At 38.5% G+C, this 16,421-nt stretch overlaps 1 protein-coding gene across 1 annotated transcript in view; it reads left to right on the plus strand.

Moving 5' to 3' along the window:
* Positions 1-16,421, plus strand: part of SEC24C (SEC24 homolog C, COPII coat complex component) — a 37,989-nt gene that overhangs the window by 1,703 nt on the left and 19,865 nt on the right. Inside the window, exons 2-6 of the mRNA XM_034065288.1 lie at positions 6,669-6,871; positions 12,478-12,598; positions 13,512-13,690; positions 13,881-14,087; positions 15,174-15,304. Coding sequence (XP_033921179.1) covers positions 6,697-6,871; positions 12,478-12,598; positions 13,512-13,690; positions 13,881-14,087; positions 15,174-15,304 — 813 coding nt within the window. The 5' untranslated portion in view covers positions 6,669-6,696. The remainder of the gene's footprint in view (positions 1-6,668; positions 6,872-12,477; positions 12,599-13,511; positions 13,691-13,880; positions 14,088-15,173; positions 15,305-16,421) is intronic.

A 16,421-nucleotide genomic window follows, 5' to 3' on the forward strand; every position in this document is an offset into this window, starting at 1 on the left:
TGTAAGGAATATTTCTGCTTAATACACTGTGACATTTGCTTCAGGTTCTAATTTCATGGCTGAAAGCTGAGTTATAGCAGTGAACAGATGTCTAAAGGATTATTCCTTTAATGAGCCGTTTGAAGCTTGTACTGCTGTGAATGTTTTCTTCTGCTACTGTAGGACTATATTTTCTTCCTGTAATGCTTATTATCAGAAGGAGGGTCAAAAATCCAAGAAAGTATTGATGGTTGGCTAAAGGAAGGGCAAGGTACAAAGAGTGATTGAAAGTGATTAGCAGCAAGGTCTCCACAGAAGAGGTAGATGTTTCTTGCTCTTTAGGTCAGAAAAGTTTTATTAGTGATGAATTGTGAAGATAGAGCTTGTACCTATATGTTCAGCAAGATATATTGTTAGTATAGAAAACACTAAAGTCAGTATAAACTGGGTGGTATGCATTACGAAAAGCTAATTCTGACCTTTTTTGTTTATTGTGAGTGATGGGATTTGTGTGGTGCATTTTTGTGTAGAAGAAGTCAGAGTACAGAAGTTTGAAAGGTGGCTAGTGTTACAATGTATGTGAAGAAAAACTTGTTTAGTACTATAATGTGATTTTAAGTCTTATTCTATATATTCCTATTCCTCCATTCTTCCTTCTGGCCTCTTCTCTAAACTATCCTTGTAACTTTTCCTAATCAATTATACTTGTGCGAAGTTCACAGAAATGAGTCAGATGACTTCACACGTTGCAACACGTATATGCTGGTAGCAAAGGAAGACAGAAATCTTTCACTGTAATTTTGTTAATGCCACATTTTCCATAATTTCTGCCTCCCCAGGATTGCTCTCCAGAAGCAATGCCCACAACTGAGTCTGAAATATTTTCATAGCCTTTATTACAGAGAGAGAGGTGTAAATCAGTCCCACGAGGAGACAGGGTGATCCTCTCCCTCTACTCCACTCTCGTGAGACACTACCTGGACTACTGTGTCTGGTTTTGGAGCCCCCAACACAAGAAGAATGTGGACCCATTGAAGCAAGTCCAGAGGAGGGCCACAGAGATGACTGGGGGCTGGAGCACCTCTCCTATGAAGACCGGATGAGAGAGTTGGGGTTGTTCAGCCTGGAGAAGAGAAGACTCCAGGGAAACCTTATAACAGTCTTCCAGTACCTAAAGGGGGGCCTACGAGAAGGCTCAAGAGAGACTCTTTGACAGGGACATGTAGAGATGAGACAAGGGGAATGACTTTAAACTGACAAATGAGAGATATAGATTAGAAATATTGGAAAGAAATTCTTTACTGTGAGGGTGGTGAGATAGTGGAACAGGTTGCCCGGAGAAGCTGGGATGGATGCCCAATCCCTGGAAATGTTCAAAAGCATGTTGAACAGGGGTTTGAGCAATCTAGTCTAATGGAAGGTGTCCCTTCCCATGGCAGGGGTTTAGAACTGGATGATCTTTACAGTCCCTTCCAACCGAAACTATTCTGTGGTTCAGTGTTACTGAAGTAAAAATCTGGTGGTGGTGGCACAGAGGCTGGAAATAGTCTTGACCTAAGCTTAAACCTACCACAAAGCTTTTTTTTTTCTTTTTTTTGTCATTTTTTTCACCAGTTTACTCTCATAACTTGTATAGGACCTTTCCCAAATGATGAATCAGCCTAACAAAACAGGGTTTAATGTGGCCCTTTTTAAAAGGACATAGAAGTGATCACACCTTAGGTGCAAACTGTTTATGTCCAGAAGCCTGAAAGACCTCTTTGGATCAGCCCAGGAGTGACTTGTCTGCAAAAATCTGCTCTAGTACCTCTCGTGTCAAGAAGTTTTAGCAGCAAATCTATCCTTTCTTCTCCTGAAGGTGTCCTTGGTGAAAATATGGTGGCTTCTGGACTTCCACTGATACTAGTTTGTAACATTGTGCCATATGCCTCCCATGAACTGTTAAAATAGATGTTTCTGGCAGTGATTTCAGATGTATAGAAGAAGAATATACTATCCATGTGTCACAAGTTGAGATTCTGCCCAGGGGAAAGATAGAGCACCACAAAAATACAACCATACTGAGGGGGCAGTTCCAGTAGTGCCCTTTGGATTGGACAAACATGGGTGGCATTTGTTATAATGACCTGAGTGCTTCCAGAGTGGTTACCAGTCTCTAAATTCCAGGATATGAGCTTCTCTTCTAGAATTTTCTGTAGAAAAAACAAAATGGGAGTTTCCTTTATCTGAAAAGAATTAAATGTTCTGTGAGTTCTTGTAGAGGATCTAGTCAGGCTGTTGGTGAAACAAAAGCAGGAGCATCTGCCTTGCAGAACAGTGTTCTTATGTGGAAGTTGTTCAGAGTCTAGATCTTCAATAAGAATAGCGTAACTTTGCTACTTTTCCATAAAGCTGCAGAATGGAAGCATTAAAAGCACTGTAGGTAATATTCTGAACTCATCTCTTGAGGATGAATACTGTCCCTTTCTGTCCTATCTTTTGAAAATTATTTTGATTTCTGTGTTCAGAAATTAATTAGACATTTCCTTCTGCTTCGTAGTTTCACCATAATATAGGATGCCATGCTGTTGGCTGGGGGTTTTGGTGCTGTGTTGTTGTTTTGGTTTTTTTGGGGGGGTGTTGGGTTTTTGGAGGGTTTTTTGGTTTTTGGTTTTTCGTGTGGTTTGGTTTGTTGTTTCGGTTTTTCTTTTGCCCTCATTTTTAAGGTTCTCTCTCCCCACCCTTTCTTTTTTTTTTCCTGGGACCAGTAAAAAAAGCACTAGCATCTTTCTGAAGGAAAGTAATTTTGCTGTATGTGTTTCCTTTAGAAAGCGATCAAGAGCTGATGGGATCAAGCTTTTCAGTTTCAAAAGGGAATTAACAGTGAATGCGAGCTATAAAAAATGATGAATATGCAGGTTTCGCTGATTTGGGAGGTTTGCTGATTGAAACAATCTTGTGTGAATCACTAGTGTTTGTGGGTTTATTTTTTTCTTTTAACAGGCCATACAAACTGCACTGTTGTGTGCTTTGTTTGGATATTAAGGAATCTGGGAACTATTGTAGAAGACACCTCTTCCCCCCTACCCCATATTACTCTTAATTTTTATCCCATCTGTTCATTGCTGATCAGCACTGGTTCTCTTGTATAACAGCTTTCCAGTATGAGTTTTAGCTATGTAACTATTTTGACCAAAACTTCCAGGATAAACTGCCTTTATGCAGAGGAATAGAAACCAGCATGGAGTGATTGCCTCATGTTTCACAGGAGAATTGTTTGTTATTTATAGTAATGACCACTTATTGTCATGGTATTTTCCCAATAGCACAAGGCCTGCCTGTTTGATTTTTGTGTACTTGTTGAGTTCAACAGCATATTTTAATACAGTGTTACTACATGCAAAGGAATATCCTCAATATTTTCATCAAGTGAAACAGCCTGTTTTCTCCATTTCTTCCTATCTGGTGAATGCATTTCATTCTTTGAGATTTTACTTTTCCTTCATGTCATAAGACAGAGAACATAAAATTCTCCTTTTCCCCATATCTCTTCAAGTGACCACCTTATAGTTTACATGTGTGTATTTTGAGTGGAGACAAAATTAATGCTGTTTGATACAAATGACTTGTACTGGGGGAGAAGGAAAATTGAGTCATTTAATGACAACTCTCTTCCACCTTCTCAGAGGTAGATACTCTTGGCCCTGCCCTTCATGGTATTACACCTGAGTGATGAGCAAGTGCGCCACTAGCCTTAAGTTGAGCAACCAAAATAATGAAGCAGCTTTGTCCCCAGCTTCAACACCAGCCTTGTATTTGAGTTTTCTTCCACTTCATCAGCTCCCTCCTTAACCCTCTGCCAGTATAGAGCTTGTGTTATGGTGGAGATAAGCCTGTACTGGCTGCCATATGGGCTAACTAAAGGTCTGAGGCATATGCCATTCTTTCTCAGTTGGAACTTTAAGGTAGAACCATTTCTGTTCTGTAGCTGCTTTTTCCGTAGAAAGTGTAAGAAATTATCTCAAAACTCTTTCTCTGTAAGACTTGCATTAAATGAGCTTACCTCTTGGTTTTAGTGTTATTGTAGAGATAGCAACAAGCCAACAGATACTGCCTGCTCAAGTGGGAAATACCAATATTCACATGAGAGGGATGAAAAGAGATTAGTAAAAGATCATCAGGTAAGATCACTTACTGAGTATACACTCACAACAGTAAGTCAGAAGTGATTTGCAAGGTACATGCTTGAGTTCTTCCCCATTGTACTTTAAAAAAAATAAAAAGGAAAAAAGCATGAAGGATTGATCTCCTGCCCTGTAGTAATTCCTTGTTCAAACACTAGGTCTGTTAAGGGATTTCTGTAGGTGTAACTTATGAAGAATGTCTTAATGATTATAGCTCAGGAAGTATCCTACAGGATGCTGTTACTTTGACTGCAGCTCTTACTGGATGAAGGACCTGTTTGTAGACCAGTGACTAGAAGCCAAGTTCTTCATGTGCAATCCAATAAGCAAGTCAGGGGCAAAAAGAAGAGGAAGCAGTCCTGCTTCCTTGGCAGAAAACCATGCGTGGATGTTCCAAGATGTGTGGGTAGAGCAGTCTTCCTTTTACCATGCACCTTTGCAAGAGGAACTCTCCTGCTTTACTGTTTGCATTGAAAAAAAGGTGGTTGGAGATAGGTCTGTGATTGCAGTGTGGCAACATTGGTTGCCCATCTGGGGAGGAAGAGGTTAACCTTCAGGGGAACTTGGGAAGGGATCAGGTCCTGAAGTCCATATTTCCTGGCTCCATGGCTGCTCAGGTTAGACTGTTCTGCAGAACTAAGTCAAAGATAGTATGGGAAACCAGAATCTTTAGAAATTACTCTCTTGCTGTCATGTGTATCTTGCGTAATCATTTTTAAAAACACTGCAGGCTGATCAAAAATTCTTTCTCATTGTTGTAAGCTGTTGCAAATTGCATATGCTAGTTTCTAGAGCAAATTACCTTTAAATATTTAAGATAAAGTTTTTGTTTAGAAAAAGAACTTATTACCTTCATACAGTTTGAAGACTAAAAATATAAAACTTAATTTATTTCCTTTCATATAAAGTTTAGTATCTAATTTCAGAGTAAACATTAGTGTTCTTAGTATTGACATTTGTCATGTTTATCAGCTGTAGGAGGTTAAATGTCATGTGTGTATTATGCTAGCTTTTTTCTCTAAATAATTACATCACTGTGACTAGTATATCTTCCCTTTATATATATGGATCTGAAAGAATTTCTGTGTGTATGGTTCTTACAGAGCTGTAATTATTGTAGGTTTAACTGTGGTGTCGGTTGTTGAAATCATTCTTTTGACATCATGTTTTTGGTTGTGTGAAGAATGAGCCTTTGCATTGGTTGGCATATGCTAATCAATGTATAGGCAAAACAGCTTGGGTATTTGTTATCCACTTGAGTTAAGCTATAGATTCCTTCTTGGGATTTGCCTCAACTAGCTGGTGGTTATTGCAGCTTATGTCTCCTCTGTGTGAATATTTGCTATTTATCTTTAATGCACAAGTTCGTGATAGGGTTTGGAGTAAAATATCAGGGCATCATGAATTATTTCCTTTAACTTTGCATTTTTATATAAACTGGATTTTTTTCTGAAGTAAAAAATTGAATTCCATAAACAGACATTTCTTTACAGTGTCAGTGTAGATAGTCTTACTTGAAGCAGGTAACAGTGATATATGAAGCATTCAAAGGAGTACAGGAGATGCGAAGTATCCTTGAGAGATAGACCATGAAGTCATCTCCTTGGCTCTCCACAATTCAGGGGCTCTATGGCTTGCTTGGTACCATGGTACTGTAAGATTTGCCTGCTTGGTTTGGGGTCTCCCAATGCTGTTTCTGTCTTTTCTCTATAAAGTCAGTCAATCTCTATACAGTTAGTCAGAGGAATTGGGAGTCTGCTAAGCAAGATGTCTTACATAACTTTGCAAATAAACATCTGTCTCTGTTCTGTTTCAGTTCTTATGCTTTCTTATAACTTTTAGTGACATCTTTTCCAGTTTAAATATCTTTTTTAGATCAACATACTGCTTTTGGAATATCTTCGTTTTCTGAAATTTTTGTACATAACAAGGACTTAAAATCATCTGTTGTTTCAAGAAAAAATAAGCCAACCTCCTCTTTAGTAATCATGTTCTAGATACTATCAAACACTTAAAGTAGCAGCCTTTGTGGATGGTGAAGTGTGTGTTGCTTGGATCAATGAAATATGATCAAGGAGACTAACATGGGGATGAAAGCTGAACTTGTTCAGTATTATTTAAGTCTTATGTTAAGGAATCTCTCATCTGTGTCATGAAATCTGGTTTTTGTTGGTCTGATGTTCTGTGGGGTGGAAGTAGCTTGCAAGCTGTCTCAGGAAAATTGATAATCATCTGTTATGGAGTGACAAATTATGGGTTTTTTTTCTAAGATGATGATCTCAAGTCTAGCCAGGGTGAAGCAGTGAATAAGTTGATCAGAAAATCTAGTTTCTTAAAATACTGTTTTCTAACTACCTCTTGTAAAGGTTTATCTTACTTGAAAACCATGCTGTGTGAGTGTATATTGCCATTAATATTTCATCTTCTCTAGGGTCTTGGGAGCTCTTGTTCCTGTAAAGCCAGTAGCAAAGTTGGCCAGTTTGGTTTTATGTCTGCTAAAAGCCATCTTTCCCCCGCTTTTTGCAGGTGAGATTAGTTTGGGGATGTGAATACAATGAGTGTAAACCAGCAAGCTCACACAGGGCCTCCTTACGGGCGACCTCAGCCTGGATATCTGGGATACCAGCAGCCTGCCTACGGAGGACAGCCATTGCCAGGGGTTCCTCAATTGCAATATGGAGCTTATAATGGTCCGATGCCAGGATATCAACAGCCAGCCCCTCCACAAGGTACTTCTCAGCCAAAACTTAATGATTGATAGCTTTTGAATTGTGTGCATGGGATTTTTTTTGTGTATACTTATTACTCTCTGTTTTGTGGCAGCAATTATTATTCTTTCTGTATATAGCTTACATGATGTTAAAACTCTTCCTGTACATTAAGAGGTTGCTGTTCTGTCATTTGTCTACTTCTTTCACGCTTCTTTTAATAGCCCATAAAACTGACATGTTGAGAAGCACAGCCTGCTTTTTTTTTTTCTGTATGTCCCTGCCCCCATGATACCGAAGCACCCGACTAGGACAATCTTCCTGATGAGGTTATGTTGAGGGGCAGCAGGTAGTGACTGTAACAGATTTATAATTAAGACTCCCTTACATTACTATTAAGAAAGTTCTGCATGCTAGCATGAAAGATCTAGACATACAGCTCTAGGCAGAAAGCATATTTGGAGCTGTTCTCTCAAATGCCTTTAAAATCAGTAGAAAGCTTGTGAACATGTGGCAAGCTATGATTGTATGATTCTAAGCTAATGTGTTCTGGAATTTCCCTGTTTCTGCAGGGTCACGTGGCTGGTTGGATTTGTTTATTTAAGAACTAAATAACAACAATAAATAAAAATCCCAAACAACCACAAAAACAAACAAAAGTCACCAAAGTAGTTTAAATTTTCATACCTGTTTTCAAAATAAAGGCTAACTTAAGATTATTAAAGAACTTTTGGAGTCTTTGTTTCTGAGTACCTGAATTGCTTTGGGAGATTCATAGTGATATTAACATCTGAAATGTAGACGAGAAAATTCTGTGCTCTGACTAGGAGTATTTCTGCCTTTCAAAATCAGGTGAATGAATCTACCAGAATAAGCACAATACAAACTTTCACTTTGAAGTGTTTGTTTACACTTCAGATTGGTAGTGAGAGGAAATTGAGTAATATGCTTATCATGCCAATGGTCTCTGTATTGTTCTCCCCTACAAGTACATCTTGATTTTTTTTTTTTTGCAACTTCTTGAATCTGAAAATCGGTGAGAAGGATAGAACAATCAAAGTGCCTATAGTTGTCTTGGAATTAACAGAAGTGCAAGCCTGAAATTTGGGAGCTGAATAATTACTCTGTTGGGTTTTTGTGTCTGAAGTTAGCATGGTAGTGAAGTAGAATTAGCGTGGTATGCTAAAAAATGGATTATTCAGTTGCTCCATCTTCCTTTTCTTTCCTTAATCCTCTTCCTCCCCTCCTCTCAGTAAATCTCTTACAACAGCACTTTTAATCTATGAGTTGTGAACTAATTTCATGGAGGATTTAAATTCCTGTAAAAGTAATGAAAATCAGCACTGGGCAGAGGAAAGAAACCCTGCCTGCTGGGAAGACAGAGGCAGGGCTCAGCCATTGAGCGCTGTTTGGCTTCTCAGTATAGGCATTGACTTCCTAGTGTTTCCTGTCCCATGGAAGGAATGGGAAAAAATTGGACTTGTTTCAGTAAGGGAGAGAAGGAGATTCAAGAAGGACAAAGATTACTGTGGATTTGTTGGAAAAGTTTCATCAGTGCAACTATTTATAGAAAGCAGGTTTTGGCTGTTAGCAGTGTGAAGAATGTTTAGGATGTTAGTGAAAAGAAACTGATGGGCATCTTCTGTCAGATACTTCAATAGCTTTCAGGCTTTACAAATCTGAAAAGCAATTATTTTTAAGGGAGTTAACTTTCTTCCTTCTGAATTATTTCTGGTTTGCTTTTTTTAATTTTAGAACAGCAGAAATGTGATTATGACAGCTCAGTAAGAACATACCTAGAAAGCTTGGTATGTGAATTTATGAAGATTAAAAGTACAGATTTTGTTTGTGGCAGCAGTGATTGAAAGATATGGTGACACTGAGAGCAATTAGGTGGTCTCATATGGACAACAAAAATGTATTGCTCTACTCTTAAGCAGTATCTCATGTAATTTGTTGATACATCAGGCTAATGTCACCCATGGTTTGTGGAGATTTTTCTTCCATCTTTACTTCTGACACCAACTTTCCCAGATGTAGCAGACTGTATTAAGGGAATTTCCATTGTCACATTGTGCATTTTGGACTGTTACTGTAAATCCAGGATTCCTATCTTTAGAAAGAAGGAATGTAAAATTTGGGCACTAGCACAACAGCCAGAAGTTGACTCGTTAAGTAGCTGCTGAATAGGATAACCAGGGAGAAGAGGGTGACAAACAAACCATGCATTATCAAAGAAAGCATACCGGTGGTACTGAAAATATTGACAGTTATTTTTTCTACCCCCATCTCCAAAATGTTATGTTTATTGCGGGTCTTTGTAGCAAGACCTGTTGCAGCTGCATACTGTAGAAAGAAGAGAATTATTTTTTGGAGGCACTGGAGTGACAGTAATTTAGGGAACACTGAGTGGTAAAAGGAAAACTGCCAATGTTAATCTGTGATCTCGAAGTAGTTGTCTTAGGGATTTATTTTAAAAACAACAACAAAATAGCTTGGAGGACTGAGTGGAATAAGTGTTGGTAGCAGATGCCATTCTCAGTCAGGGAGTCCTTTGTATCTGATTTATGTGGCAAACTCTATCTCTCACCAATGGAAATATGGGAATGCTGTGCCAGTGATGCTAGTTTTGCTTGGGACCAGAAGTGGAGTACTGTGCTGCTAGCTGAAAATAGCTGCTTCTTTCTGTGAGAATACTGAAAGAACCAGGACAATTTCTCACCTTCTTCGTTGGAACTGTTTCCTTCTAATGAGATCATTCAGTTAAAAGTGCAAACAAAATTACCTGAATACCAGTCACAATTAGGCTGCTTCTGGATTGTTTTGCATGGACTTAGTTTACAATACTGTTAACGCTTGTATTAACATTAATATATGAACTGTGTTGATAATACATGGTATGCTTGTTAGAAAAGTGAGAGGGAATATAGCTTAAGGAATAATGTGGTAAATGTGGTGTGGATTTTATGCATATGTTTTCTGCACTGCAGACTGTCTTTAACATTGGAAACACTGTCTCTTGGTGCTTTCTCTCAGGCTTGATTCACTGGTGTATTCTGTCTTTCCAGGTTACTTTCCTTCCTTGGGGTTCCCTTCGAAGGGCTCTCCTGTTTCTCTCAACTCTGACACTTCTTCTCTTGCACCTAATTTCATAGGTAAATGGTGTCCTTTTCGTGAGAGTGTTTGTGCTGCTTATTCTGTGCAAAGTTCCCATTTAATATGGATATTTATCTCAGAGGTGTGGATACCTGATTATTCAGGCAGAGGTGGGTGGGACTTCTCAGTCAATTTGTAGGCAGCACTCTAAAGACATAAATGGGCTATGAAGAAATAATCCTAGCAGAAATTCCTTATGCTTGCAGATTCATAGATGAAACCTGACTTGTGACTAATGTCTTCTGAAGACTGATTTCAAAACCTGAATTGGCCTGTTTAGGTTCTGTCAGGGGGAATCCTTAGTTTAAAAGAATGCAGCCTCCCACTTGAGAGAGGACTAAAACATGAGGTTAGAAATGATAACAGCACCATCAGGTTGTTACTGGAGGTCATGAGATTTTTGTAACTTGTGCTTTCATTTAAGGGAAAAAAGAAGTCTTTAGTCTCCTTTGCTGTAGCATAGAAACCAAGTATATGTTAGGAATAATTATGATTTCAAAAGCTGTGGCTTGAAGAAAGACATACTTTTGCAAAGCTAGCAATCAAAATGTAAGAATTAGGAGCACTACAAGAAATCATTATACTTTTCTTTCTTTCCGACTAGTGGTATTTCAGAAGAGCTATTTCCAATAGCATCAATTTGCTTAGATTAGTATGGAATCAGAAGTGGAGGAAAACCTGATAGTCTGGAGGCTTTGAGTAAAATCACAGGCATTCCCAGTTTTGCTGTAATCTACCTCTGTTTTGAGGTCTGTAAGTGATTAAGAACAGTGCAGTATCTCAAAGGTGTTGAAGGGGAACTTTGGGATTCCTCAAGAGTCATGAATCTTAAGCTAGTAAACAACCAGATACTCATAGCTGTTCAAGTGATTTTTTTTCAGTGGCTATTTGAGGAGTCTGTGGTAATGGTTACAGAATTATGTTTGTGACAAGAGCTAGAAAAAGACTTTCTGGAGCTTTTTCTGAAGTAAGCATGCATTTGTCAAATTGTATATCTGTTAAAGTTGGGGGGAAGTTTATGTAAAACAATGTGTAGGATCCCACCATGAATTAAATATGCTTTCAGAGACAAAAGGTAACAATGCCAAACAGCTTACATGTACTATGAAAGGAAAGAGATTCTAAAATAGGTGAAAGTATACCAAATTAACTGGAAGGATATCACAAGAGACATTCAGAAATAGAAATACCACACAACATACAAATAGTGAAGAGATCAGAAAATGCTTAGCCAGAGAAATGGTAAGACAAAGGTGCTGTAACAGTAGTTTAGAAAATACAAGGTTTAATGTGATGAAGGTACATAAGGATAATAAGTATCTCTGAAAAAAAATAAATCCTATATCTCAAAAAGAACAGGAGGAGGTTTTGTAATAAAAAAGCCCCAAGAAATCACTGGTTATTCATACAAGGTCTAGTTAATTCCTTCCTTGAGTTTACATCCACAAGCTTACTAAGAATTTACATGTAGCAAATAAGATTAAAATGTATAAATTGAAACCTCATGCTTTGGTGTATAAATTACACTGCAGAATTGAGAAATGGCCTCTCTGACTTCCTATTTCATAATGGTTCCTCACAACAAGGGTTCAGAGTCCCTTTTATACTTGTCATGTCAGTCAGAGATACACAACAGTGTATATGTGCTGCCCTGGTCTCATGGGGAAGTTTACATTGTTTAGTCATCTGTATTTAATGGTACCCCATACATTAAATACTTTCTCTTGTGGTTAGCAGGAATAGTCATATGGTTCTAATTATCAGCATTTTTAACTTAATAATATTAAAATAGAAGTTTAGAATCTCTTTTTTGGAAGTAGACACTGTGGTTGGTCTGCTGGTATTGTATGCAGCATTGTGTGGTCTGTGGAAAGTGCAAAGACTTGGGTTTGTGGCAAATACGTTTGAACTGTGACTAAACCAGCTCAGTCTGAAAGATGAGAAAGTATTCATGTTAGCCTCCAGCCTCGAGAGCTGGGGAAGAACGATGGTGGCCCCCATTAATGAGCAATTAGATGTAATTTTCTGAATCTGCTCACATAATCCGCTGACCTTTCAAGTAGGGAAAACTGACCTGTAAAAAGCGTTAGGTTCCATGTGAATACTCTCCTTGGTCTGGATAAACATAATTGGACTTGTCAGTGAGGTATTCAGTTATTTCCCCTCCAAGATAACTTTTTCTTTTCTTCACCAGAAGATGAAATTGTCGATAGAAGACCCTCCACAATGCACATTTTCTGCTTGGTTTATGTGAAGATGGTGTCTAGTGACACTGACTAAAAAATTGTGCTTTAGTTTGCTACTCCTAATATAGTTGTATAAATTATTTGTTGCTCTTGGAGTTTTGATACCGCAGTTTGGCCACTGCTAAACTGTTTCTGCACTTCTTTTTATTTCTGGGATTTTTTTCATGCTTTAAGCCCTTGCTTCTGTGTTGTGATTTTTATTTTTTTTTCCCCTTATGTCTGTAGGCTCATTAAGAGCCCCTTCAACATCTGGAGCATCGGTTCCTTCTGATCACCTGACATACAGTCCATTTGGACAGGGAGATGTGCAGAATGGGATTCCAGCTTCAACAGCCCCGATGCAGAGGTACATACATGAAGAAGTCATAACAAAGGCGTGCCTTGGTAGACCTATGCTAGATCTAGACCTTTTAGGATCTAAACCAAACTACATACATTGTTTTTACTGTGGTAGATGTTGACTTTCTTTATTGCTGACTTACTGTTTTAGAACAATGTTTTGTCATAGGGGTATTAGACAATAAGAATCTCTGCAGATTAAAAACTTCTGGAAGAAAATGAGCATATGTCAGTGACGGATCAAAACCACTTCTCCAGAGATTTTCTTTGTGGTAGTCATTTTCTGATTCTCATAGTCTGTCTTCTTTTAAAACAATTGCATCCACACTGCCATAGTATTTGATTCTTTGGTAGTGTGAATTGATCTCGGTCCGTAATTCCTTAGCATTGGTTTGGGTCCTTTCCTGTCCGTTACGGATCCCTGAGCTATCTTCATGTAAAGCTCTTGGGCACCATTTCCAGAAAGGTATTGGCATTACCTTTGTGGTGAAAGTGGCAGCAGTTCTCACTGCTTCATTCTGATTACTGGTTTTGGGTAAGGTGGTTGGTTTTTGCTTTCCTCTGCTTAAGCTCAGCACTGTCAGTGCAGTCTCAATCCTTAAAGCAACAGAGCATTCTTACGTAACTGTGCAGGCCTTACTGTTGCTCACCTGTAGCCGCCATGGCAGTATTTCTGTTTTGTTTCTATAACTAAAATGGAATTAACAAAAAATGCTATAAATGTAGAGTTTGTATTTTAAGAATTGATTTATTTATTTTTATGAAATGAAGTCCATGCAGGATATGTAATTATTTTTCCAAAACTGAGCTACAGTGCTTCATGTAAATAACTGAGACCCAGCTAGTGTTTATAAAGCACAGAGAGTTGTAACTGCTTGTATAATGGGGAATCCAGTGACGTTTCTCATCTTCCTTCTCAGGCCACCTGCTTCTCAGCCATATCTGCCAGGCTCAGCATCAATGCCTGTCACCCAGACACCTACATTCCAGCAATATGGTCCCCCCCCAACCAGTGTGCAGCAGCTCAGCAATCACATGGCAGGGATGACTATTGGCAGTGTTGCAGCCTCTGCTCCTCCCCCAGCTGGACTAGGATATGGTGAGGTTTCCTGGCTACAGAAATATGTTATTGCTTTTCAGTTATGCTGGTAATTTCATAAAAGATATGCTCTCATCAGTGATTCATTACCATATGGTGATGGGAATTCTCTGGGTGTTGACATCTGCTATTTTAAAGTTTCCTTCCTCTTCTACAGTGTTTGGACCTTCCTCTTACCTTTCTGCCACAGGTGCCCCAAGGCCACCTACCATGCCAGGCCCACCACCGCCTGGGCAGACAGCTGCTGGACCACCAGCATCCCAGCCTAATCATGTATTCTCACCACCACCTCCACCATCTATGTCAGGGCCACAGCCTGGGCCTCCCATGAGTGGCCTCCATGGACCTCCTCCTCCAACTCATCCTCCTCAGCCAGGATACCAAATGCAGCAGAACGGTGAGTATTCCTACTCTAGAAATCGTACACTATATATGCTCTCTGTGTAGTGCAAACTGAGAACTGGATTTCAGTTTTGTTACTTGTGGGCTTTTGGTGGCACTTCAGTGTTTCCCTGTGCTCATGTCTAAAAGACAAATCCAAGATAAACAATAGGATGTGTCATTTTAAGATACTTGTCATACAGGTTTCAATCCTTTAAATATAACTAAAGAAATCCTAGCGTACTTGGCTAAAAAGTCATTTAGTAGTGAGTGTCATAATGCTACAAGGGTTTGTAATCAGAATTTTATTATTACATTTAATTTTTAGAACCTTTCATATTTTGTGTGTGTTTATAAATAGTGTCAGTTAAGCTTTCTGAATTATAAATGGTTTTGGCTGATTTTTAAACAATAACATTTACAGATAGCTAGGATAAAGTAATCATGTGCAAGTGTGAGGATTGAGAATCCCATTCCCCATGCAGTTTTGCACAACTGGCCAGGTAGATAACTTGCAAATATCTGTGCAAATTGCGATGAACTGTAGGAACACTAATGCATTGTATCGTGGTGTATTCCATTAACTGCAAGAAATTGTCTAAAGTAATATGATATAACTTCAGGTAGTTACAAAACAAAAGAGATAATCACACATTAACTTGTTACTCTGATTTCAGGCAAGCCAAAACTGCCTTAGAAAACTCCTTGCATACCTTTATTTTGGGGAATTACGTGTCATCTGCTAGCTTATTTGGCAGTTCTGTGTGTACTTTCTAGTAGGCAGTTCTGCAGTTTAACTTAAATGTTCATAGTGCATGATCTTAATGCATATTGTAATCATATTATTCTAAAAATATATTAGTCTAAAACTTTGTGTTTCGTTAAGTGTGGTTTTAAGGAGGACAATCTCCATCAGTTTACTGGATCACTAGTAGAGATGTACAGGTCTAACCTGAAATACTGATAAGTATGTTTAATCCTAATTAACTGAAGAACGCGACTTTCTTGGTTTTTTGACAATGACAGGAAAAGTGGGAAGTGCCAAATAACGAAATTACTAGTATTAGCCACTGTTTGATTTTGCTGTTCCTTTCTTGTAAAGGTTCCTTTGGGCAGGTGAGGGGTCCTCAACCAAACTATGGAGCAGCCTATCCAGGAACAGCAAATTATGGAAGTCAACCTGTACCACCACCTCCACCCAAACGCTTGGATCCAGATTCCATTCCGAGCCCTGTAAGCTTACTTTGTTCTTACCAGTGTGAACTCTTCCCTAGTTTTTTTTTTAACATAAAATGGAACTGTCAAAGACCAAAGCTGAAAACAAGCTTCTCGTTCCAACCAACATCAGTCTGTTCTCCTGCTTGCTTTTTTTTTTTCGTATATCTGGCTTCAGTCTTTTGTTATGAATGATCCAAGAAGTGATATTTTTCTTGCTGACTAAAGAAAGGCAAATGAATGCTCTACTTCCTCAGGTCTTTTTCTGTACTATGTTACATTTCGAGAATCTGTAAGGACTTTGATTATGCTTGTTTCTCCATTTCTGAATTCTTGCTTAATGGCTTACCACCATGAGCCAATTTCAGGTTTTGAGGTGACCATCTATGATCCACCTTTAAAGTACAGTTAATAGGAGATGACTAGCATTTTTCCTTTCACTTTTCTTATAGCTTGTCAGAAAACAGGTTATCGGGTTATTTGGTCATTAAGTCATGACACAACTTGAGTAAAATATGGACAACTTCTCAAACTGGGATTATCTTTCAGAACAGAGGTTCAAGAAAGGACAAGCAGTGATACGTAGAGTGTTTAGCAATGATGAGTAATATTAAGCCTGACAGTATTACTGCTACTGGTGTACTGTGCCATTTCTTCTACTGCTGCCGATGCTGTTCTGTTACTGGCTCAGAAGATCACAGTCATTTGATAATAGGAAGCTTTTCCAGGGCAGTGCTTACAATGTTTGCTGCAAAACTATAATAATTTAGTCTTCAGTTATGTCTTAGATCTGGACTGGTGCTGTTCAGAAGTTATTTGTATTCAAAAAATATTATCTGTTTAGACTCCAAGTTTATGTAAAGTTTATGACCATATTTTTTTCACAGAATATTAGAAGTCTTTAATTGGTTGTCTGCTTCTCTTCCACTAAATGAGATCTCAAATGGCTTGTGTCAGTTGCCTTCATTTTAGCATGTACTTAAAGCATAAATCCTCAATTTCTAACCAAAATAAGCATATGAGCTGCCACCTCTGTTAGCAGCGTGTTCAGAGCTCAAGCCCTGGCAAGGCTGGTTTTGGAATCAGTCTGTGCTGCAGAAGCTGATGTTTCCTGTTGCATGAACCAAGTGTATCT

The sequence above is a fragment of the Melopsittacus undulatus genome, chromosome 8 (assembly GCF_012275295.1).
Source record: "Melopsittacus undulatus isolate bMelUnd1 chromosome 8, bMelUnd1.mat.Z, whole genome shotgun sequence".
Classification (NCBI taxonomy): Eukaryota; Metazoa; Chordata; class Aves; order Psittaciformes; family Psittaculidae; genus Melopsittacus; species Melopsittacus undulatus.